The 25,512-nt window shown below is 42.6% G+C and overlaps 1 protein-coding gene across 42 annotated transcripts in view; it reads right to left on the reverse strand.

The window, feature by feature from the left end:
• The window catches only part of ANK3 (ankyrin 3), a 407,765-nt gene that overhangs the window by 75,069 nt on the left and 307,184 nt on the right, over window positions 1–25,512 (reverse strand). For 28 of the 42 annotated variants that reach the window (XM_083502214.1, XM_083502260.1, XM_083502249.1 and 25 more), the window contains 7 exons: window positions 24,336–24,533; window positions 18,439–18,537; window positions 10,674–10,772; window positions 10,449–10,547; window positions 8,623–8,718; window positions 6,747–6,819; window positions 6,491–6,553 (listed from right to left, as the gene is read on the reverse strand). In XM_083502214.1, coding sequence (XP_083358340.1) covers window positions 6,491–6,553; window positions 6,747–6,819; window positions 8,623–8,718; window positions 10,449–10,547; window positions 10,674–10,772; window positions 18,439–18,537; window positions 24,336–24,533 — 727 coding nt within the window. The remainder of the gene's footprint in view (window positions 1–6,490; window positions 6,554–6,746; window positions 6,820–8,622; window positions 8,719–10,448; window positions 10,548–10,673; window positions 10,773–18,438; window positions 18,538–24,335; window positions 24,534–25,512) is intronic. The other 14 variants (XM_083502218.1, XM_083502239.1, XM_083502229.1 and 11 more) reach the window with 1 other exon arrangement.

Here is a 25,512-nt window from a genome sequence, read left to right on the forward strand (position 1 = left end):
CACCATGGGCACAGCCAGGATTTTGGGTTGGGGGAGGGCAGGCCTTTTGTTGGGGAAGGCAGAACCTCAGTTTGTGTGTATTTTTATTGATTTTTATTGAGTTAGGAGGGACAACTGCCCCTCCCTGCCCCCCTTGGTTGTGCCCATGCAGCTCACTGCTCCACACAGAAGAATAATGAGAAATGAACAAGATGCTGCTCTCTGCTTCTGTGCTTCTGTGTGGGTGCAGCAGGAATTATGTGTTCTAATCCCTTTTCTCCTCTTCTGCAAGTACTTGTGGAACAGAACTGGAGGAGCCAAGGAAGGGAAGAAAACACAATTAGGGCAATGCTCATTTGTGTGCCCCCCACCCCACCTGGAAACACAAAATTATGCTGCCCAGAGCAGAGTTAAAAATAAAAAGGGAAGAATTGGGCTGTGATCCCACAGGTCTGCTTCACATGCTCCTCTCTCCACACTTTCAGTGGGTGTGCTGAGGTTTCTCCAATGCAAGGCACAAAAGCTGCATTTTTATGGTGGAGATTTGCACATTTTCTCCCTCTGCATGAGACTCAAAAGTGAGGAAGGACAGAGAAAAAACACAAATCAGCCCCTGCGTGGTATTCAAGTAATTCAGGGGAGATCCAATGAAATTAATGAATATGACCGAGTTAGGTTCATTAATTTCAACAGATCTAGTCTGAAATAATTCAAATACTTTGAATAATGACACCTTGACAAGTTGCAACCTAAAATTAAGTACACACCTGTATACTTGTGCACACCCATTGTGTTTCTTGCTTCAACCTACTGGACAGTTAACAAATGTGGGACATTTTGGGCTATGAAAAGCTTTGCTAAATACTGTTGCAATATTTGGCAAAAAAAAGGAAATAAAAAAGAACCTGTTAAAGATCCAAGGCTTATTTAAAACAAAGGTCTTTTCTTAACATGGTTGGATCTGAATGCAGAAAGGAAGGATGATTGACTGGAATTAAACAAGTAAACAAACCAGTCTGCTTAAGGGATTAATCTGTAAATTGTTTCCTGTTTCCTAAATGTGAAGAAGTTTCACCTCCTGTTTGCAGTTCAGCTGTTAGTTATGAACCTGATGAAGTGTTAATGCTTTGGGAAGGAGATGGGATATCTCCTAATATTTACCACAGGGGCTTTTCTGTTTTGGTAGTGTGTCGAGCATGTTGTTTGTGCATGCACTAGCAGTGGGTTGCATCCAATGAAATAGTCGTATTAGCACAAGTGCTCCTGCTTGCTCCTCCCCTTTTTTATTCCCCAACCCCAAATGTGCTCCAGAGGATTAGGGGAACACCCCTTCCCCAACAGATCTGGGGTGCATGTAGTGGGAAGAGAGGGAAGGGAAATTCCACTGCACAAGCGGAAGTCATTGTGCTAATGGGGAGACTTGGTTGGCTACAACCCAGAATGACTATGTCTTCTGAACGCCAACACACACACTACCAAAACCGAAGGAATTACATGAACTCCTGAGCGTGGATGTCATTTCACATTTCATCTGTGGAAGAAGTGGGGGACAAGGTTCCTGGTGGACATCCACAGCTACTAACAATGAAAGCTATGCCCTGCCTCCACTGCCAGACTCAAAGTAGTATGCCTCTGAATACCAGTTGCTAGGAATCACAGTTGCTAGGAATTGTGTCCTGCTTGTGTGCTTCCCACAGGTGCCTGGCTTGTCGCTGCGATAACATGAGGGACTAGATGGACCATTCAGCAAACTCTTCTTGTGTTCTCAAGATTCTAATAATAATAAACCTTTATTGTTACTACACCACCTGTGTGCAGTGAAATTAAACTACCCCCCCATACACTCAGTCTTGTTCGCGCTCTGTGTGCTTGTCGGAAGTCAATTACACCACTATTTTTTCCCCATTCAACAGCCCAACAGCCCACAGATAAAAACTGTTATTTAACCTGTTGGTGCGGCTGACTATTCTTCTGTATCTCCTGCCCAAAGGTAGGAGACTAAAGAAGTGCTGGCCAGGGTGTGAGTCCGTCCCTAAGAATTTTCCTCGCTCTCCTGAGGCAGCTGTCTCCCGCAATGTCATCTATCTTGGATATATTCAGATCACATTGTCTAGAAGCTGTGTATTTTTGAGTGCATTCGTTGTAGCTGCTTTATTTGTATATCTCATAATCAACACTGGGTGAAACACTCACGCAGCCACACATTTTTTCAAGCAAAGGAATCTGTACCTATGGATGCTATGTGAACTCACTGCATGAGCCTATTTAGTTCTTTATCACAACTATCACTGAGCATGTAGAACTGGAGAATTGGTCTGAGATGCATAGGGAGAAACATATATGATATGACCACCTAATGGTGTCCATTGTCTAGGTGGTTTACAATGTATACGAGTACACAAAGCTTGTTGAAAGGCAGGTATAGTGGTACCTTGGTTTACGAACTTAATCCGTTCTGGAAGTCCGTTTTTATACCAAAGCGTTCTTAAACTAAGGTGTGCTTTCCCATAGCAGCAGGGGACTCAATTTACAAATAGAACACACTCAACAGGAAGTGAAACATGTTCTTATTCCAAGGCAAAGTTCACAAACCAAAACACCTACTTCCAGGTTTGCAGCGTTCTTAATCCAAGTTGTTCATAAACTAAGCTGTTCTTAAACCAAGGTACCACTGTACTGATAAAGGAGTATTGGGATGGGACATGGGACAAGTAAGGGAATGAGGAAGATGCCTCAGGAAAAACTGCAGATCAGGAAACAGCAATGTACACATCCATTCCTTAGCAGGACCTTCACCCCAAACTCCTGATTGTTGACTTCTGATAGAGGACAAGGGTAAAAGATAAGCCATTTTAAGAAGATCATTGCCTCTTGCCTCTGAACACATGTGCTTAAGATTTTAAGTTGGCTTGTGTGGCAATACAATGTAGTGTGCAGTGCAATATATTAGGGCCATTGGTCATGCCACCATGTTCCTCATATGATCTCCTTGATACAAGAAGAGAAACAAGCAAATTGCACAGGACATTTTCTAAGATTGCGGCATTTCATGGATCAATTTACTTATTAAGTAGGAAAGTCACCATAGGACACCTAGTGGATTTCATAACAACCAATAGGGACCACTGACAAATGTATAAGATCTACCTTGGTCTCCAGCACATCTGCAGTGATATGTCTGCAGACACAGGGTTTTGGGTTTCTGCCCCAGTAGGGAAAACTATGGGGACTCCCACAATAACATCCTGTCCCACCACTCAACTCCACCATCAACTGCGGAAATGCTGCAGCAGAAACCAGTGACTGATATTTCTGCAGCAACACAGAACAACTTCAGCAAGCTAGCTGTCAACCATTCTCTCTTCTCTTGACATTATCTATCCTTTCATGGAGTTGTACTGAGGAAAGCAACATATCTAAAACATGCTGGATATTAAAAATGCAACCTGTAAAGAAGGATTGTTATTTTCCTGATTTAGTTGCAGTCCTAGGTCTCTTTGAGGAGATACGTAAGCATTGCTACATTGGGGTGTGTGTGTAGCATTCTTGAAGGGGACCCCGCTGAAGGGGTCCTAATCCTTCTTGCCCACCAGAGAGAGCAGCAGGAAGGCAGCAATGGTTGCTACTGCTCCACAGTTGTTTAGTACATTGAAATTAGGACATTAGTTCCTTAGAATGTGGGCAATGCGTGGGCTTTTAAATTGTGTGCCTCAACACTGCAGCAGCAAACACCATCAGTGTAATAATTACTCAGAGCTCAGGCATTTGATACGTAATGTATTTGAATATATAAACAATGTTAAGCTTCACAAAGCATCACATTCAAGGTACCTAATAAAATGTAATGAAAACACTATTTTGCCTTCCACCTTCCTCATGCGGTTGGAAGCTCAGGCAAGACTTTGCATGATATGCTTCCTTTGGAGAGGAGAACAGCAGAAGCCGAATCTTTAGAACAGTCTTATTTAAAAATCTGCAGACTGAGAAGATATTGTAGGAGTGTGGAAGCAAGAACATGGGCAGGTAATTACTAGTCCCTAAGCAGTATCCATCCATCACTCCAAAACCCCAAATCAACCTGCTTCTTCCACCGTGCAAGTATATGCGACTCAAAGTACATTTCAAGGTGGATGTAAATAAACAGCAGTCAAATTATCAATTTACCAAGCACCTCTGGTCTATTGCGAATTACAAAGCAGGACATAGAGAAGGACATCTTTTTATAAGAGAGAGATATGTTTGTAACAATATACATCAATACACTACTCCACCCCCCCCCCCTTAAAAGCAGCAATGAAAGCTCTTTTGTTTCAGGCCATATATCATCAGCCTTTTAAACCTGTATTTCCAGAACCTGTCGTATTGTTGACAGCAGGCACCAAATCTATATTCCCATATAGCCCCTGCTGACAGACATTTGTATTTTTCCTTCTGCAATACTTTCATATCTACCACACTCATCAGTTTGTTTCACATTATAATATGCAAACTTTTTTTAAAAAAATAAAAAGCAGCAGTAGCAAAAGAGAGTACCCCAAGAAGGTTATTAATGACAATTTGATTTAAAAAGTGAAGAAATAAATCTGGACAAAATCAGAGGGTTATCCTCAGTAATTGCAGTAATCATGAAAAGTATAATGTACATGAAGGAGCCAATTGTTGCTTACAGAATTAATAAGGAAAGTTAGTGAAAGCAAAGTCAGCTGCATATACATGACCATGTACAATCAGGGCTTTTGACTAAGGAAGCCTACAATCACAGTGCATTTGTCTTTTCAGATCCACCCTCTGAAGCAAGTACAGTGTGATCTGTCTGGAGAAAATTGCCACGGCTTATTGGCACAGCATACGTTTGGAATGCAGGAGGTCCCAGATTCAAATGCTGACATCTCTAGGCAGAATCATGAGCAATTACATATTTGGAAAGAACAGGGGCTTTGAGGGCCCCTGTTCAATACTGGATCTACATACAGAATCTGGCAGATGACTGCTCAGGTTCTCTAGTGAAGGAGAACCCACCACCTCCTGAGGCAAGAAAAAGGTTCTTGGGAAGAAGGTCTGGGGGGAAGATTCTGCTTGACACGCTGAATGGCTGTGGCCAAAGACAACCATCACAGATGAAGCAGACCAATATTCTGACATGGTATTAGAAGGTAGCTCCTTGTATCTTTGAAGGCAATTCCTTGCATCCTTACAGTCAATGTGTTCCCAACCATTGTTGTACCAGAAAAGGGACTCTTCCCTCTCCAGAAACTGGCCCCACCCACATGCAGCATGTGACAAAAGTGTTAAATTCAAGCTTAAGATATAATCTCCATACACTCAGATGTGGTTGTGGTTGTACACACCTTTAAATCATGGTTTAGTGTGACATACACAAGCTGCAATGAGCCTTGGGTTCAGGTACTCCTAACTCCTCCTGCTGTGTAGTTGAGAGGAGCATAGAAGCTTTTACTTTTCTCCAGGTTTCCATATCATCTAAGCCAACCACTGTAATTAACACTAACTACAGTTCATTTCAACAAGCCAGCTTCAAAGAGAAAGAAAGAAAGAAAAGATCTGAAATCAGCTTGTTTGAAATTACCCATAGGTAACGTGAACCTAACACTGAACTTAACAGTTTATCTTATTACAGGTAGGTAGCCGTCTTGGTCTGCTGTAGTCAAAACAAAATAAAAAATTCCTTCCAAAGTGTGCATGCGCACGAAAGCTCATACCAATAAAAAACTTAGTTGGTTTCTAAGGTGTTACTGGAAAGAATTTTTTTTTAGTTTATCTTATGGTTTAAGATAAGTTTAACTTTATAGTTTAAGTTTATCTTATGGCTGCTACTTTAAGGTTGTTAATATTGTTTTATAGATTATAAATGCTGTATTGATGCACAACCATTCTTTTATATGATTTATGCTGTATTTGTGATGTTCTATTCAGTGCTATTTTTCTAGAAAAAGAGGTACTGGAACTCACCATGAACGCCTCCCTTGTTCTCTCATAATGGCAATGGCGCCCACCTGAGAGGTGCTAGAACTGGTGAATTCCAGCTGAAAAAGGGCCCTGCTTCTATTATGTTCTGTCATGTTATTGTTATTTATTGTCTGTAAGCCGCTTTGGGATTCATTTGAATGAAAAGCGGCACAGAAATGTAATACGTTGAATCAATCGATCAAACCAAACCACAGTTTGTTGCACCAGATGACACAACAAACCGTAAACTAAAAGCGGGGGCAAAAGCTTTCGAGGAGGAGAAGAGTGGAGGTTGAAGGCCAACTGTTAAATGCTCCTGTTGATCCATGTAGCTTAGCCTGCTGTGCAATCACGGACAGTAAATACAACACAAAGAGAAACAGACTACTGACAGGAAGAGGTCAGTTTATGTTGTTGGGTTTGCACCAGTTATGCAAAAGCTCTGCAAAATGGTAGTGTATATGCAGCTTTGATTTGTCAAGTTAGAATAGAAAATGGAAATGCTGAAGAGCAGAGCCCACTGCAGTACGAAAAATTTAAGAAATACCTTCTTCAACATCTGAAATATATTCGCCATCACTGAGAATTTCAGGGGCATTCGCTTTACGAACTGCACAATTTAAGCGAACAAAACGTTAGGTCAATTATAAACGGCTGGGGTGGGAAACATACCCGATTTCAACAAAACAATTGAATGCTATAATTTTAAGTCCCCTGCCCCTCCCCGCAAAAATGATTGAATAACAACAACGTTTAAACATACATTTGTGCTGAGAAATAAGAAGCAGCTCCATTATACATACCCTCATCATCAGACATGTCCAAAACTTCATTCATTGTTTCCGGTACATTCATTTTATGCTTTTCTGTGACAGTCTGTTAAGGACAAAGAAACATCATTACAGACTAAAACTACCAGTAATCTTCACGAGAAATGACAATTTCAATAATATTTAATATTTTTTAAATGCCCACCCCCAAAAGCTCAGCACTTTACACATATATTGGATGCTTCCAGATGGGATGGGTGCTCAGTTTTTGTTTGCAGTATACATAGAACACCATTGGCATCAAAATAATAGCCCATATTTCCCCCCTTCAATCCTGATTTTCCCTTTGCAAAATAAGTCTGATTTTTAAAAACCCAGTTACCAATGCCCCATCTGCAATAGCTCAACAACCCTCTTGCAATATTCAGCTTCCATCTAGAACTCATTCCACCCAGCACTCACTGTGCTAGCAATTCTTACAACAATGTTGTAAGGTAGACTAGTATCTTTATCCAAGATACTTCAGCTATGCACTGGGGGCAAAACATATGGTTTGCACATCTGAGTTGAAGGATGAAGAGGCATTTTAAATGAGGCTTCGTTGTCTTAATTATTACACTAGTGCTTTGCAGGGGTGGGACAAATAAAACCGCAGAAGCTGTAATAAGGCTTTCGTATTTAAATTATTGGCGTCATGGAGATGTGTAAACAAACTTTCAATATAAAACAGAGAAATCGCTCTCAATGGTTTGAAAATATTACTGTACTTTAGTTTTATATTGTGTTTGGTGATGCACTTTCTATGGTTTTAATTTTACTGTTAACTGCACAGCTTAACTAATATTGGGTGGTATTCGAAACATGTAAATAGAAATAACAAACAATAATAAAAACAGGGGAAATATTGCATTGCGGCCTGCAGTGTGAGTTTTGGCTCAAATGCCTATATTGTAACACAGCACTTTTGCTTTTTGCATGATAAACTGTGGGGGTTAAAAAAGAAAAGCCCCAGCTTCTCCCAGCAGCAGTTTTCCAGTTGCCAAACGCTTACTTTGAACTGGTTAAAAATACTCAACGGCAAACATTAATTTATCTTTCCCTGGGTGGTCTGTGTGATTTTTCACTCCCACAGCTGTTCCCACACTAATTATTACTCAGCTAAAAAATCCACAGGTGTGGCACATAGATACAGTAAAATAAATACAAAACAACCCCCACCCCCCGTGATAAATTTCAGCTTCCATTCATTTACACTACACTACACGTTATCTACCAATCTGAAGTGAGTTTTAACTACAGATTCCTTAACATTTGTGGGCAGGTTAGACTACATTGGCTATTTATTAAGAACTCATCCTGATTTGGCTGAGATTTGTAGCACAACGTTGCATCAAGCAATTTTTACCCCACATGTTCCAGTACATTTCCCCCATCACTTTTCATATGGCAAAATAAATAATAATAATAATAATAATAATAATAATAATAATAATAATAATAATCCTGATTTAGGGGTTTCTTGCACAAGAGCACCCATCAGCTTTAATTGTGCAACCTGAATTTGCCAGTATGTGATAGAATCCCATCCCAACATAGTGATACCTAAATCAGGGATGGGCAACTTGCTCAACAATGGAAACACCCCATTGGAAAGTTTTGCTGTTCCTATTTCAAACATAGTTCAATAAAAGTAAGTCCTTGAAACTTTATCTTCTTAGGGAGATGGCTGGAGGGAGTTTCAGGGCTATGACAGCCACTGCATCAAATAACTCTGAAGACAAGTTGCCCAGCCCTGTTCTAAGTTGAGCAGCTGTATACTCTCTGACTGCACTAAGTCAAATGTATCTCTGTAAAAGAAAAATTAAAAACCTGACATGACATTCACTGTTGAAAAAATAGCCATACTCACAATCGTTGTCATGGTCTCTTCTGTTACCACCTTTAGCGTGTCAACGACCGAAATGTAGCCAAGTCGTTTGGCAATGGCAAGGGCAGTGTTCCCATTCTAAACAAAATGAAATGTTCATCAGAAAGATTCATGTTAACAGGAGCTTAAGGGATAATCAGAAGTGCAGTTTGCTTATGCTCAGCAAACTGTCTAAAGTTGTGAAATCCACTGGAAGAAGAGGCAAACGAAAAACTTGTGCTTCCCACAAAGCAAATGGTCCACTGCTCAGATTTAGCTGGAACTGCAGACAGTTTGGTTCTCAAAGTAAACTCAGTGCTTAATTTGCAACTGTTACATACAAGTAACTCAGTAAGTAGGTGGCAAATTCAAACTGCAGAGCCAAGGGACATTCTGGATGCAATAGAGTACAGGGAAGTTGTTTCTCTCCCCAGCCATGCATTTCACAGCTCTTCCCCCTCCCCCAGCTCTTCACATCAGGGTAGCTTTTAGTGTCCAATTTGTTACTGTTTGTGTATCCACCAAGGGGAGTTGACAGGGGCAGGGATGTATTTACCCTATGCAAAGGTGTTTTTTGGGGGGGGAAGCATGAAACGGCAATATTTAATAACAAAGTACAGGATACATATGCATTTTGGATAATGTTGTGTCAACAATGATTAAAAACCCAGCACTAAAAATGCTGCAAGTGCCCAGTAAACAGGAGTGCAAACACAGCCTTAATGTGACGCAGAAGGCAGTTATGAGCAAAACATTCTTTTCCAGGAGTCTTCTGAGGCTCTATCTACACTATAATGTCACAGCTTCCTACCAAAGAATCCTGGTTGCTTGGTGAGAGGAAAACTCCCAGGCCCCTACACAAAACTACAATGTCCAGAGTTTCCTGGGAAGAATGAATTATTGCTGAATGAGTTTCTGCTTGTAGCATACATATGCCCCGGGTTTCACCAGACACCGCGCTTCCATCACGGAGGTTAGGCAAGGAGCATAATGACTGAGGGCCACTACATGTAGTGACTGTGTTTGCCTTGGCTACCCCAGTAGCTAACTCCTGGGTCCCTGCAGAAAACGCAAAGTGCAAAGAACCAATGCATGCTTGTAATCATGCAATGTGCAACAGGATTCCCTGGCATTTATTTTATGAAGGCCAGAAACTTCATGGGCCTGAAGTTGCAGAGAAAACCTCTTGGTGCTTATGAGCATTATATATGAATTTGCGTGGGGTTGCACAGCTAAGAAGAAGAGGAAGAGTTTGGATTTGATATCTTGCTTTATCACTACCCTTAGGAGTCTCAAAGCGGCTACAATCTCCTTTCCCTCCCCCCCCAACAAACACTCTGTTAGGTGAGTGAGGCTGAGAGACTTCAGAGAAGTGTGACTAGCCCAAGGTCACCCAGCAGCTGCATGTGGAGTAGCGGGGAAGCAAACCCAGTTCACCAGATTATAAGTCCACGTTCTTAACCACTACATCACGCTGGCTCTCAAAAGCTAAAGGTTGCTTTCTCTGAATACAAGGGTGGATCAGGGTCTACCATAGATCCAATGGCCCCAAGATCCTCTCAGCTATGCTAGTGTAGAGCTGGTGGAGCAAAACGTGAAAGAATGTCCCTGCCAGATAATGCTCCAGTAGGGCTTTATCTGTTATTTCACTGCTCCTAGCTGAGATATAGAATTACTGTGCCCCATACCATTCTATTCCCATTTCCCCCCTCACTGCGCTTCTATAAAACCAATATAATTCCTCAAAAAGCAGAGCAGCAGCAGCTGCCAAAGGGAAACGATGAATAGACTAGAGAAGGTGAGTGTGATCTCTTTTACATCTCTCTTACCACAGTGAGTTCATTGGGTGATGCGCCATTCTGGAGCAGGACGTTGATTATATGGGTGTGTCCCTGTTGAGCTGCTTGGTGCAGAGGGGTGTAGCCATTCTAAATAGGAGACAAAGCAGAAAAAAGCCCACAAAGAACGGCGCTGGAGACTCCATCCGCACACACAACCGAGGAATGACACAAAGGGGTGGGAGGGAAGGGTATGAGAGAAGAGTGGAATCTCACCTTTGTTTTGGCATTAACTTTTGCAAACTGCTGCAGGAGAAAATTAACTATCTTTATGTTTCCATAATGGCAGCCAACATGTAACGGGGTATACCCCATCTGGAAGTAAAACACACACAAAAGAAACAGGGAGGCAGAAAGAGGAATTAGTAGGTGTTTTGAAAATGTAGCGTGATGCATTTGTTTGTAATATTTGACTCCCATCCCCAATCCAGCTCTAGAGGCAAGGTGAGAAAGACTATGGAACACAGCTCTTGTGGAGAAACTAACCCAGAGCACTAAGGAGCACAAAGACCGAAGATAATTTTGAAACTATGGTTTGACACTTATTCAAGACACGGGAAAGAACAATGATCTCCCCTCGCCACCAGGTACCCACAGCTCACTCTGGGACAAGACAGAGAATAGAAGACCCTGAACTGCTCTAATCAACACTAAACTGTTGTAAAAACGTGCTTAATGTTTGATTGTATCATTTAAATCATATATGCATGGAATGTTTATTGGGGTGGTATACCGGGATTGCTTCCTCTAAGTATTTTTGAGAAACTGGAAAATACACTTAAACTTTTTTAAAAAAAAACCCAACACAAAACAAAATGTATTTTAAAACATTTTTTGGGCCATTAAAAAGGTATTTTCCCACAAATTGCACCAGAATATAGATGGGCATTTGAATGTAAATACCACTGAAAGCAATGGAATGAGGAAAGACTGATTCCCGTGTGTATTCGCTTGATGCCCACAGTTCCTGATCCAAGTAATACACTTATGGAAGCCTCCTTAACTGGACAGAGAAAATATGAACATCACAGGGTCCTTGATGACATGGACAGAGCCAAGCGGGGGGGGGGGGGCAGGGGAAGCCAAATCAAGTAAATCAATGAAAATACTTAACTGAGGTTCTGCCTCCCCCCCCCCCAACATAAATCCTGGCTACACCAATGTTTGATGGGCTTATGCCTTTAATTTGTTTTCATTTCTTCCTACACAGCTAGACATTTGCCTTTCATAATGAAAAGGAGTGGCACATGAAGAAAAACCAGAGTTTGCCTCATTTTGTTTTTTCATTTTCATTTTGAAGTTTGTTTGTTTTTTAAAGCATTTTGCTTTTGCTTTCACCTTCATACATTGCCAACTGTCCAGCAAGACATGTACAGATAATCATTTTTGAGAGGCCTGCCAATTTAAAAACCGAAACCAAAATTCAATGCAAAATACAAATCAATAAAGCACGGAGGTTAAAATAACATTTCATTCAGACAAGAAAAAACAAAAAAAGCAGCAGGAGTCATAAGAACTCATTAAGACCAATTAATATATCAATTATAATAACCGAGATCTGAAACTGTCAGAACAAATGTTTCCTGAAAGCTAACCATTTTAATGGGACGTAGGAATGAGTGAAGTCAAGACGTTTGGCACATCTCCCAGAGTTGTGCCTTCAATAGGTGAGGAGCCACAACAAAGAAAAGCTTGCTGTGCACTCTCTCAGATTCCACCTCGCTCACTCACAATGTTGTGTATCCGGCAGACTTCAGGACTTCATACAGGGAGGCCCGTGTTCAAAACCCTGAGGTCTTTGGAGGAAGGATGGAACAAATGTGAGAAGCAAGGACAGGGCTTTCATATAATAATGGGTAGGTCTGATGTCAACCACCAAAGTGGGACACTGAAATCTTAGTGTGGGTCTTCTGAACACTATAAAACAGTAGTATCACACTAATTGACTGTAAAAAGCAGACTACTTTTTCTGAACAGTCAATACTACCATTACTGCACACCACAAGGATCTGAATGATCTACTCTGTGATTTGGCTGGGTACAAGGTTACAGTCTTCTGTCCAGGTATTCATGCCATCAATATTTTGCACACAAGTACGTGTAACAAAACCCCAACTGTTTATGCATTTTAAAAAAAATGAAAGGTGATTACTGATCACCTTTAATCAACAACAGGAGTGGGTGGGGGCTGCACTACCAAGGGGTACTGCAGAATCCGTGTACTCCTGTTGCATGGGCCCAGCCCCTCTGCCCTTGTTCTCCTCCACCCCCTGGATATTTCTGGTCAGTGTATTTGGGGCATGTGAACTCCCATTTTGTGCTGAGCACCCAAGAAGGATGGGCAGACCTTATGAGAGATTCATGTTGCTTTTTTAGGCGCAACACAGAAAGTTCCTACACACTCTCTGAAAGATCCATGTGGCGGCTGGCGGTCTGTCATTGCTCCTGTACATACCCAGGCCACTGCGTCATGATGCAGTCATTAAGTGATTCATGTGTGAACCAGTCCTCGGACTGTTGCTGTCATGTGCAAAGCTCAACTCTCTTTCTTCTGACAGTAAGCAGATTCCTGCTTTCCTAGCAGCAGCAGCAGCCAGGGACTGTAAGTCATGGCTGTGTGGGAAGGACTTTGCACAGAACAAAACTGTTGCCAGACGGCAGGGACAGTGCAGTTTGAATGCTGATCTCACTGCAGTGTGGGTGGGTCTATTAAAAGCAACATGCCAGCAAGGCTGTTGGACATGCAGAGGCCTAGAAAGAGGGCTGAACTATATCTGATTAGCCAGTGTGCACATAGAGTTGAAGGCAGAGGAGAAGGAGGCACTGAGGAGTGAGACCAACCTGGCACTGAACCTAGCTAGGACTACAGTACATGAGCCTTTGCTTCCCCTTTGTGGTACTCCCGTTATTACGCAATTAGTTATGCATTGGAAACCAGGGGCAGGAGGGGGATGTTTATGACTGGAGTTTAAGCATCTCTTCCCCACAAACAAACAGGGATAAAATTTGCAATAAAAGATAAGGGGTTTATGCTGTTATTCACCAATGCTATAGTTTCCACCTCTTTGTTCTCTGCTTAAGTTTATCTTGATATAATCAAGATTGTTAACTATTTTGGCAAGGAGTCTGTTTGGATATCCCCAGGAGCTTTAATGGTGACAGGCACCAGCAGATTATCCTTAAAAGCCATTATCTCTTCCTGCCTCATCAGCCTGCATCAAGATAACATTAATCTTTCCTTTCTTAAGAAACTTGCTTACTTAGTGGAGTTGAACTCAGAATGCATGTCTGAGACAGTTCACAAGAAGGTCAGTGTAACTGTTTATTTTCCAAAGCAGGGAGGTGCATCAAATATACAAACCTTCATAATTACATCTTAATTCTGGATCACCAAATGCTATTTATCAAAAATAAATATCAGCGGAATGCTGTAGTTTCAGTCCGTTTCGCTAAAGCTCTGTGCAATTTATTCTCTTGGTTTTCTGCATTGTGCCTGTGGCTCCCTAAATCCCTGCTTTGAAATGGATATTTCAGTGTGCATGTGTGTGTACTTTGGAAAAGGTGAGCAGTGCTTTCTCTTAGGACAGGGGTCTGCAACCCGTGGCTCCGGAGCTGCATGTGGCTCTTTTACACCTTTGCCGCGGCTCCGGGGCGGATACTAGCGAGGGGAGGAGGTGATTTGTGCGCCCCGACACTCCCCACTGTGGTGGGTGCTGTACTGGCTGTGACGGCGCATGGGGGCGGTGCGTGCATCAGTCACGCACCGTCCCGACATCACCTTCCCGCCCGCTGTCAGATCGGAGGGCAGCGGCGCGCATGCAGGTCTACGACTGCGAGGAGGAAGATGACGTCCCTGTTTTGGACCCCCGGTAGGCCAGCCACAGATAAAGGCATGTTATATTTGTTTTAAATGTCGCAATAATTTTGCGGCTCCCAGGTTTTTTTTTCCTTCGGAAGCGGGGCCAAGTGGCTCTTTTTGTCTTAAAGGTTGCAGACCCCTGTCTTAGGACATTATAAAAGTGAACGCTTTGGGGCGTAAGAGTGAAGCACACCTCAATTTTAATTCGAATGTGCTTCAGCAAGCAAAAGTTTGGGAAACACTGGTCTAAAGACTGAAGTATGGTTGTTGTTGTTGTTATCATTTATTAAATTTGTATATCGCCCTTCATCTGTAGATCTCAGGGCAGTTCACAAAATTAAATTACAACATAAAAAACACTCTATTACTCATAATTAAAAGGCAAAGAGGTAGGCTCACTGAAGAACAGAAGGAGGGCAACACAACTTCATCTCTCTTTCAGGGGTTGAGGTTGCCTCCCTGAGAGCAAAACTGGCACCTGCTAACTGAAGAGCAAAGCTATGCAGTCCTGTTCTGAACTCTGACCCTTCTGCTAAAGGCTGAAGCAGCAGAGGGCTACCTTAGAAGATATATTGCAAAGCTGCCTCATGTCCACAACCATGTCATCCTGCATCAGAAGCCATCTGATGAAGAATGGCCATCAGGAAAACATAAGCTAATGAATGCTGACAATATAGTCTATACTCCATGGATGTTCTAGGATGAAGTTAATGCAGAGTAATCAAAAGTCTACCAAACAGACCGGCATCCGCAATTGTTATACTGTGTCAAAACAGTAAGATAAACAGCCAATTCCCAGGCTGCCTGCTCGGTCGGTAGAGAAGTAAAGAAGATAGCCTTTGACTACATGTACTTTGTTGCCAAATTGCTTTACGTTCAAGAGGCACTTCTGTTTAAACTAATTTCTTGATTTCCTTAAAGCAGATGTGCACCCTGTGAAGTTCTTGAGGAAGCTGCCAGCTGGCAGATTTCCCCCGCTTACACAGCCAAAGAAGAGTATGTAGTAGCTTGGGCAATTCTCTCCCCGCACCCCACCCATTATGTTTTGAGTATGCTTAGTCAGTATTCTTTAAAGCAGGGAGAAACAACATAGTGCCCTACAGATGTTGTTGCACTCCAACTCCCATTAGCCCCAGCCAGCATGGGCAATGGGCCAAGATGAGGGGATCTGTAGTCCTGCAACATCTGGAGGACAGTAGGTTTTTTAATTCCAATGCGAATAGCAGGTACCAGACCCCCAGTTTGAATTTGGGCCACCAATTGGTGCAAACCATTAAAGACACTTCAGTCCTGATGTGTATATGGCCCCAATACCTGCTATTTGCTTTTTAAAAGTTATTCAAACCATTTCTACTTTCATGGTCCCATGATCTACCTGCAGCTAAGTTCAAGAGCCATAAATGATATTGGCCTAGACAACAGAACATTGCATGTGCCTATCAACACATCTAGGCTGCAAACACAGGATAGATTTAATTATCACTTGTCCCCAAGCAACTCTGACTATTCTAATTCTCTGGCAGACACTTATCAGCACTTCCAGTTTGTTAAACTGACTGCACTGAGGCTGCACCAGTAAAAGATTCTAAGTCTTCATTGCTTCATTCCACCCCAAACAGTTCCAAAATTCTATGGAAAAACAAACACCAGTGTTGCACAAAAGCATGCAATAAAAATAGCACAAGGTATTTCAGCAGTGTCCTATACTTTGAGAAGGTATTAAAAATCCAAACAACTTGAGATATGATGTTGCGTGCTCTGTAGATTGATCCTCAAGCTGTTTTTGCTGCTGCAGTCAGATACGAAGGCCCAAATATGAGCACTAAACAAGCAAACAGTGTCATCCAAGCCTCTAATTAAGCTACAGAGGCTTCTGGTGTCAGAGACCATAAACCTGAAATAGCTGCCCTTCCTTTATGTGTTTTACTGAACACATAGAGTGCAGAAAAGGAGGGAGGGAGGAGAGGGGAGGGGAGGGGAGCTTTGCCAAGTTCCTGTTTCAGGAAGCCTGATCAGACAAATTCCTTCGCCATTAAGGTTCTGCACAGAACCTACCAGAAAACAGAAATGCCATCAAGGGGCTTCGTTTATTTATTCATGTGGTTCTTGCAGAAACGACACCCAAGGTGGTGTAAAATGATAGAAATCAAAGAATAACACAATCACTAAATTCTAAAATAAAAATAAAAATGCAACAATATAAAAAGAATCTACAAACCAGACTAAAACATTTAATCCACCTTCAGGGGATTTTAAAATGAAGTATGATCAATTAATCTATAAATTTAAAAATTATTTTCATATTACCAATGCCTCAACCTTTTTGAAAAATTGAAGGAAATGCGGGTTAAATGACCACTACAGCAAAAATTGCCGGTGATTCCTAGAAGGAAAGGTGGCCTTTAATATTTTATATTGCTCTCCAAATGCCACTTATGACTCCAGAATGAAAATAACCTTTACAAACCCACAACTGTGACCTTAGTTTGCTGCCTCAAAGCTCGAAATGTATCCCCACCAAATATGGCTTTATGGCTCAATCCTATCTCCCACTTATTCACAAGGCAGGCTTGCTGTTATAAAAGTGAATGTATGATTTCTACCTTAGCCAATTTCCCCACCTATTAAACCAGGCTTCATCCTGAATTACGGGCTTCATCCTACATACATCACAAAAGAGGGGGAGGGTTGACCCAAGATACTTCTCATCCCAAAATGGACCATGACAACTTACTTGTGGCTAAACATGAAGTTAACTGGCATAGCTAAGTTATTTTTGTTCTCTCTCTCTTCCCGCATCCATGAATTTTGCTACTGCAGGCTAATAGCAATGTCATTGAGTTTTATGAGTCAATAATTGGCTTCCTAACCTTTGATAAGAGTACAAGGGCAGGTAATTATTACTGTAGCGTGCATTCCCCCCCCCCCCCCCGCCGTAGTCAAGAGTCTGACAACTCTTTCATTAAAATGTCAGCCTAGCCAGGTCTGGTGCTGCTGTCTGCTAAAATGTCAGGAGACAGGTCCCTGGTCCCTCTCTAAACAGCAGGGCTGTGAGACCACACATGCTGCTCCCCACAGATGGCCAGTCTGTCTAGCCAGCTACCCAGCATCTGGCAAGACACATTTTTTGCTTCTTCAACAGAAAAAGGAAGAGAAAAACCCTTGCAGGATGGTGTGAGAATTAACAAAAGGGAGACGCAAGGTTTATTCCTGGGATGTGTCGTGAGAACTGATCATGATGCTTTGTGGCGCATCTGAAGTTTATCTTCCTGTTTCCCTCTCCTCCTTTCCCCCCTTGCTTCATTTCTGTTTCTGTTTCTTTTACTTCATTATTATTTCATTTGGTGTCCTCTACTCTGGGTCACTGAAGGGATTGTATGCACATGAAGGTGACAGGTGGATAATGAAGGGCCTTGTGTGAGAGTCAGGGAAGATCTCTCAGGGTGAGTGGGTGGCAGAAGAAAGGGAAGCTCCTAGGTGACAGCAGGGAGGGTCCACCCAGGGGCGCTGCATCCTTTGCCGGCACCTGGGGTACGTGAGTACACTCACAGGTGTGGTGTGGGGAGGGTGGACAAAATTTGCAGCACCAACCCAGCCCTCGCTGATGCTGCAGGACGGGCGTGGAGCATGGAGGGCTCACAGGGCCACTGTGCTGCCTGCCCACCTGTGCGGAGGGGAAGCCCAGGCCCTTGGTGGGTGCATTCCCCCCCCCAACACTCACCTGGTGGCCATTTAGTGAGGGGGCCCGTGGGTGCAGTGGCAAGGCAAGACTGGGCCCCAGGGCCCAGAGACCCCTGGCAGCATGCAGGGTGGGACGGAGATCCCTCCATAGGGGTGCCCTCAAAATCATGTGTCCGGGGCTACGGTCCCCACACTGTGCTCCTGTTTCCACCCCTTTGTGTGAGACAAGGATAAAGATCTAACTCTGAGAGAGGTTTTTTTTCTTTCTTTCTCAGTTTTCTTTCTATTAGCTTTAATAAAAAGCTTCAATAAAATTTTATGGGGGTGGGGGAGACTCCAAAATTGGGGGGGGAGAGGAGATGAGAGGTATCTGTTGCAGGCCAATTGTTTTCAATCATTTTCTTCTCCAATAGGAGTATTGAAAGACCTGGCATCTCATACCTTGGTGGGTGCATCCACGACAGCACCTTGGTTAACGAGGACCTCGGCCACGTTGACTCGGTCTTCTTGTGCAGCCAGGTGGAGTGGGGTCAGGCCACTCTGTAAATCAGACACAGCAAATTAGTTTCTTACAGAAGGGACACTTGGCATCACAGAATGATAGGACTGCAGAGTTGGAAGGGACCACAAGGATCATCTAGTCCAACCCCCTGCAATCAAATTCTGATGTGCAACAAGACTTTTGGTCTCTCCCTGAGCTTAGCACAGGCACCCCCAAACTCAGCCCTCCAGATTTTTGGGGACTACAACTCCCATCATCCCTAGCTAACAGGACCAGTGGTCAGGGATGATGAGAATTGTAGTTCCAAAAGATCTGGAGGGCCGAGTTTGGGGATGCCTGGCTTAGCAGAAAATGTCCCTGTGATATGCCAACACTTTACAGTAGATGGAACCTTGGTTTTCAAACGTCTCCGTTGACGAATGTTTCGGAACTCGAACACCGAAAACCCGGAAGTAACTGCTTTGGATTTCAAACACTTTTCGGAAGTTAAACATGCTTTGCGGCTTCCGTTTTGAGTTTCCCTATTGTATTGAGTTTTCGGTTTTTGAACACTTCAGAACTCAAACAGACTTCCGGAATGGATTACATTCAAAAACTGAGGTTCCACTGTATTAAACATGCCCCATTACAGGTTACGGTAACAAATGAGCAGACTCACATCAGTGTACCAGTCACCGTTATTTCATAAAAGGAATGTTATTTTTGCGTACCATTGGAATAAAATGCACTACAACACATTGCTAGTCCATCATTAAAAACCTTGTGGTTTATTTCTTCTCACCATTTAACCTGTTATGTAGGAGGCTAGTTAAGAGCATTGCAATTCATGTCCAGAGTCTTGCAGCTAGCCACAACCTAGCATATAGGAAAGTGCTTTTTGAATGTTCAAAGATTAGATTTGTTCCCTCATCAACTCAGCAGCGTCAATCACTTTTAAGATCTGGTACTTTGTGTCTCTCTGCTACCCCACTGTGGACTTGCTGAGCTTTGCTGAAAGTGTATATGACAGAGCAGAAAGTGACAGATGATTTAAGATGTGGACTTAAGCAGTAAATTTGTTGACAAAGCTCTTTTCTCATAGACCCAAGTCCCTCCTGTTAAACTGAACAGCATCCAGGCAGCTCACACCTTAACATGGTTTTCTGAATTAGACTTGCTGCCAATTCAAGCTGGTTAGAAATTAAAACATCCCAATTTTGTTCAGGCGAAAGCGAGGCCTTCCCTTCCCTTCCCTGAGTTTTGACATGTTGATTTGAAATGTACTCAACCTAAGCTTTTTACGCAAACACAAACATATACAAACATCTATAGAAACATAATATATGCACACAGCCTGATATTTCAAAAGTTGTGTAACAACACCCACCCTTTCCTCTTTGCTTTTAATTAAGTCAGGGCAAACTTTCCAACAAATATGAAATAAACACACAGGCCACCAAAACTTGATGAATATTCATGGCAACGTAATATACTCAGTAGCTTTATCAAATAGCAGGCACTCTCCACAAGGCGGTTTCATTGTGAACTTGCTGCTGGCTGCTCATTTTGCACAGCATCCACATATCACTGTTGGCATTGAAACTGCACAATTCCCCCCCCCCCCAATGTAATTTGGATTTACCTTTTCCGCACACTTTTTTTTTTTAACTCACTGGATTTTTCGTGGAAACCGTAAATCCAGATTAAATAGGAAAATATAATGGGAAAGTTGTTTGTATGAGGATGGATGGAGTGGAAAACTTCAGTGTGTAGTTAGCAATATATGAGCACATGACAAACTTCTGTGTGGAAACGCTCCAAGAATCTGACCAAGAATGCTACCTAGTTGGAATAATAATGTAACAGGGAGCACATTGAGGCTGAAGCATTGCATGAATAGGCAGTGAAGAAAGACAGTGCAGGTCTAGCAAGCTCTGACGCTGTTCCTGTTCATACCTCCTCCCCAAGAAGTACACCTATGGCCTTTTTGGTGCCAGGTGAATGAAACAAAACTTTATTTGCGTCAGCCATAGGCCATAGCAACAAAAGAACACTGCAATATACACAGAACAGAAATAAAAAGTCGATTATATAAAACATATATTATATAAAACACTGTCAAATAGTGGATCTTATTCTGATTGCCCCAGCTAAAAACCCTGCAACCTTTGCTGTCACCTGCTCATCTTGATCTGCCAAGAGAAAGGACACTGTAGCAGTGGTTGGGCGACCCGGAATGGACAATAAAAGAGGGGTGATAATCTCATTCCTCAAGTCTTTATAAAGAGTGCAAGCCAGAGGGGCACGCGCCACCGATTCGGTGCTACCATCTCCACAGGGACATAAGCGTTTTTCGTGTGGAATCTGTTGGAATCGTCCCTCAAGTACAGCCGAGGGCAGTACATTCAACCTTGCAAGAGTAAAAGCATATCTATATTTTGGGATTGCTAGGTTATGCAGATAGGGCGCCAGAGAATCAAAATGGGAAGGTGAATTTATGGCATGCCTTTCTCTGGTGTCATTACAGATAAGGAGTGAGCTGTACATAGCAAACAAGCAAAGGGGAAATGGCTGCTGAGCTGCACCCACCATTGTGAGGCCTGAGGAGGTGATGATGATGATGCCTCTCCAGCTGCTGTTATTGGCTGTGGACATCCTGTGATGTCACAAAAGCACATGGAAGCTCAGTGGATATACAAAAGCAGCCCAAGGGGAAAGCCCAAGGCAAAAGCTTGAAGAGGATATGGTGGACAACAGCTGTGTTATTCAGTACTTGGCGGCAAATGGAAGGAGGCCATCATCCATCAATGAGATGCTGTGGAGCAATGAGAAGGCAAGTATACCTGCTGAGCAGGACCGAAGCTTGAAAGTGGCAGATATCCATGGTTGGAAGCTGGCGATGGACCTGGCAGAAGCTGTGATTAGCATGTGGAAGCCCAGGATGCCGCAGGACTGAAGGAGGCTGAAGTTTGTGCACATAAGCTGGTTGAAATTCACCTTCAGAAGGCCATTGACAAAAGCTGTGTGGATATTTGTGGGTTGATGCTGGGGTAAGTATGAATGGTGAGTGTGGACATAGGTCACCCACCAGACATGGTATGCCTGGGAATTGCATGTTCAGATAGCGGTGTAGGCTGCCCTCCAGGCTCTGGGCGAATGAACCACTAGATATTCATGGGTGGAAGCCAGCAGAGGTTGGCAGGCTGGCCAGTGGAGGTGGCTGGATGATAACTGTTGAATGAGGGCCATTCCCCTCACCGTATCTGTGTTTGCCTTTCATGGATGTCACAAGCTGACGATGCCTTCCCCAAAAGCAGCAATGAAGGGGACAGCAGAGCTTAAGCAAGCCATCTTCTACTTCTAAATCAAGGTATTTCTACATACATCTAAGTAACGTTCATGACATTCCCCTTTCCAGTACCTGGATGGGAGGCTGTGCAGATGCGTCCCTAAGCAGTTGCCGTGGGCTACAAACTTCCTGTGATGTCACAAATGGACAGGGTGGCTGAGGGGGAAGAGGCAGTTACTAGTGGGAGGTGGCTGGAAGAAGGGCTGGAAGAACCCAGTAGAAGGTTCAGGGGAAGTTGGGGTAGGTAGGCAGGGCCAGCTGGCTATGCAGAAGTTGAATATGGGCTGACTCCCTTCTGTCTACTTGCATTGCCAACGTTTTGTTCTCTCATGGCTCCTGTACCTGTCTCTTTTTTTTATAATAATATTTATTAGTTTTCCAACAAATTGAACACAACACTACAAAAAACCAAAAACATACAACAATACAATACAATACAAAACAAAAACAAAAACTGCAAAACACTAACATACAACTAACAAAACAAAACAAAAACCATTTAAAACACAGTCCAATTTCAATATCTTATCTTTCTTCACTAATTTCCACGACCTCCTCGCACCTCCCTTTTTGTATTCCACTTCTATTAATTGTTTCAGCAATTCCTTTCCATCTTCCTCTGTTTTCTATCCTATAATTGTCTTGACACATTCTAACCTTATTTTTCCCTTTAATGCTCTATTAATCTATTTATACTTAATTCCTTATAACATTTCTACTAAAGCCATATAACTTCATTCCAACATTTTTCTAACATTCATGTACCAGTCTCGCCTAGATCGCTTGGCAAGAGCCCCGGCCCTTTAATGGTTCCTGCATTTCTGCAGAGCGCCCAAAACCACGGAAAATAAAATGAAAAACAAGAACCCTGCCAGGCGTCCCTGCGCCCACTGGACTCCGCGCATGCTCCTTTGCAACATCCGAAGCTGACGGTAGCTGGGAAGGTGTGCCAGGTGAATAAATTTTCACTTTCCCAGGCATTCTAAGATAATTTTAAGATTTCTAATGTTTTTAGCCCTCCTGTGCCAATTTAAGTTTTGCTGTTGCTGTACAAAACTGTATTCATTCAGTTTTGTACTGAGATTGACCTTGATCTGTTAAATTTTCAGAGCTCTTGTAGATTGGTTCCCCCCCCCCCCAGCTTTTATTGTTAAGTATCCAGTGGGTATTGTCGACTGGGCAATATACATTATGCTGGCTTTTGAAGTTGCACCTGTTTACACAGGCATTCCTTTGATCAATCAACCTGAGCTTCTTGTTTTAAATGCCGTGCTATTTTATTGCATAATTGAATTGTGGATGGTTTTGTTTAAAAAACTTTTAATTGGATTGTTTTATTGTGCATTTTAATTATGGATGGTTATAGTTCAAGGTTTGTAAAAGTCTGTTTTTGCATTAAGTACTGTATAAATGAATACATAAATATTGCCAATAAATAAATACTTGAGATAGTATCGATGCCAAACACAGTAATATACTTCTTTTTTGGGTGGTACTATACAACATCATCCCTCTCCAATCGCAAACCCTAGCAAAAGGGGTTTCCCCTCTTCAAAAGTTGTCAGAATGCATACTGCCCAATAGACAATGTCTTCTGGATAGACAACAGGAAAATTGAGGTTAGATTCACACCATGTATTTAAAACACCACTGGGAGAAGTGCAGAGAGACGACACACAAATAGGTTTTCAAAGTCATTCAGGGTCTGGCTAAGCATTTTCAAAATGATTTCTCTATTCAGTGCGCTGCCTGGGTGGTTGAACTGAGCACTGTTCTGCAGGTGCACAAACAGAATGCTTTAAAACACACTGCAGCAGAGACAGCACTTGCGCATACTGCTTACAAGCCACCAGGAAGTCGAAGCCAGTGCTTGCATGGACAGGTAAGTAAGCAAGGGAACAAAGTGGGGACAATTTGCAGATAATTCTCTTCTTGTGCAAATGAAATACGCCAACTGCACTTTTGGGCTTCATTTTCTGGACTTGCACCACAATCAGAAACCAAGTTGATCCACAGTAGTGATAGCAGAATAGGGGAAAGCTCTGTGCCAATGTCAGGGAAGACCAGTCCTGACAGCCAAGGGTTCCTGTATTGCTTCCTGATTTCTTTAAAGAGGAGGCACCTATAAAGGTTGTATATAGAGCTGCCTAAGGAGTAGTGAGTTGCCATTTGCCCCACACAATCATATTTAATAGAGGTTTCCTGTCACATACACTCCATATTTGTAAGTCATCCATGTCCTCCTCAGATGTCACCAGATTGGAGCTCTCATCACCCATAATAACCATTGGCTATGCTGGTTGGGACCAATGGGAACTTGGGAGTCTGGCAACATCTCCTGCATTTCCCCCCACCCAGCAGTGTTTCCCCAACCAGCTGCTTTTAGATGACAGTTCCCATCATCCCTGACCACTGGTCCTGCTAGCAAGGGTTGATGGGAATCGTAAGTCCAAAAAGAGCTGGAGACCCAAGTCTGGGAAACTAGAGCACACAAAGAAGAAAGCATACCTTGTTGCTAAGATTCACATTAGCATTTCTGGTGAGAAGCAATGACACCATGTCCACGTGGCCCTCCTGGGAGGCAAGGTGCACAGGAGCAATGCCCTGCCTGGTCACAGCATTCGCATCGGCACCATATTCCAGTAGCGTGGTTGCTATATCCATCTGGTTCTTCTTGGAAGCTATGTGAAGTGGTGTGTAGCCATTCTGCCAGTGCAAAAAAACCAAAATATTTGGGTCGTCGGCTCATTCATAAAATACTAGGAATACTAACTTTCCCTCACGTCTCATGACTGCTTGAATTTTGAATTTTTTATATAAAAAACACCTCTATTTCATATGACCAACCTTTAGGATTTCTTGCATAATATGCTCACAGAGATTAGGATAAAAGCTTTTCTTCTTTTTTACGAAAAAATCCTCTCATGTAAAAGAAACATTAAATAATATTTATTTCATTGATATGGTAAGATATCACTTGCAGAATACCATAAAACAGCTATTTACTGATTTCCTTATTATTCCAGTCAGCTCAGGTAATGAGGAATCCTCAAGGGTACATAACATGAGGTTTGTTCTCATCTCTTTCCTACCAAGCTGCCCTTGCAAAATGAAATCTGAAGGTAGGAACCTGATCCCACAACTACATGGAGGCAGAAGAGTTGGCCTAGTATGATCAACGAGGCCCAAAGATGTGGACTAGAAGGTACAGACTACTGGCAATATTAGGAGAGACTGAAACACAACCCTTGAAAACGTTAGTGGGGAGCTGCTACTCCAAGACCACCTCAGCAACATAATGGCAAGCCCCACTTCCTCATGCGGCTCAACTGGTGCAGTGAGGTGGAGAGTTAGGGTCTCATGCTGTCTAGATTATGTCCCTGAAGGCCGGAGAGTGGAGATGTGAACCCATGTCCAATCTTGAGGGCAGGCTTATGGTTGCTTGTAAGGGAAAGAATGATTTGTGAGGATGGCCTATAGTACAGGCCTTCCAGAATTCCACAGTTTATCCTGAAGAATCTTCACTTTCTGTTTGTTTTTCAAATTGTTTAAAGCAGTTCTACCCTGCAGCTTATTTGACTACATTCACAAGGGCACACACACACACTACAAGAAAACCTTAATTTAATCAACAGGAAAACAATTAATATCAGAAACTATTTCTAGTTTGAAGTTTTGCTTCTGA

Source organism: Podarcis liolepis, assembly GCF_965112155.1.
Source record: "Podarcis liolepis genome assembly, chromosome: 5".
In the NCBI taxonomy this organism is placed as follows: domain Eukaryota; kingdom Metazoa; phylum Chordata; class Lepidosauria; order Squamata; family Lacertidae; genus Podarcis; species Podarcis liolepis.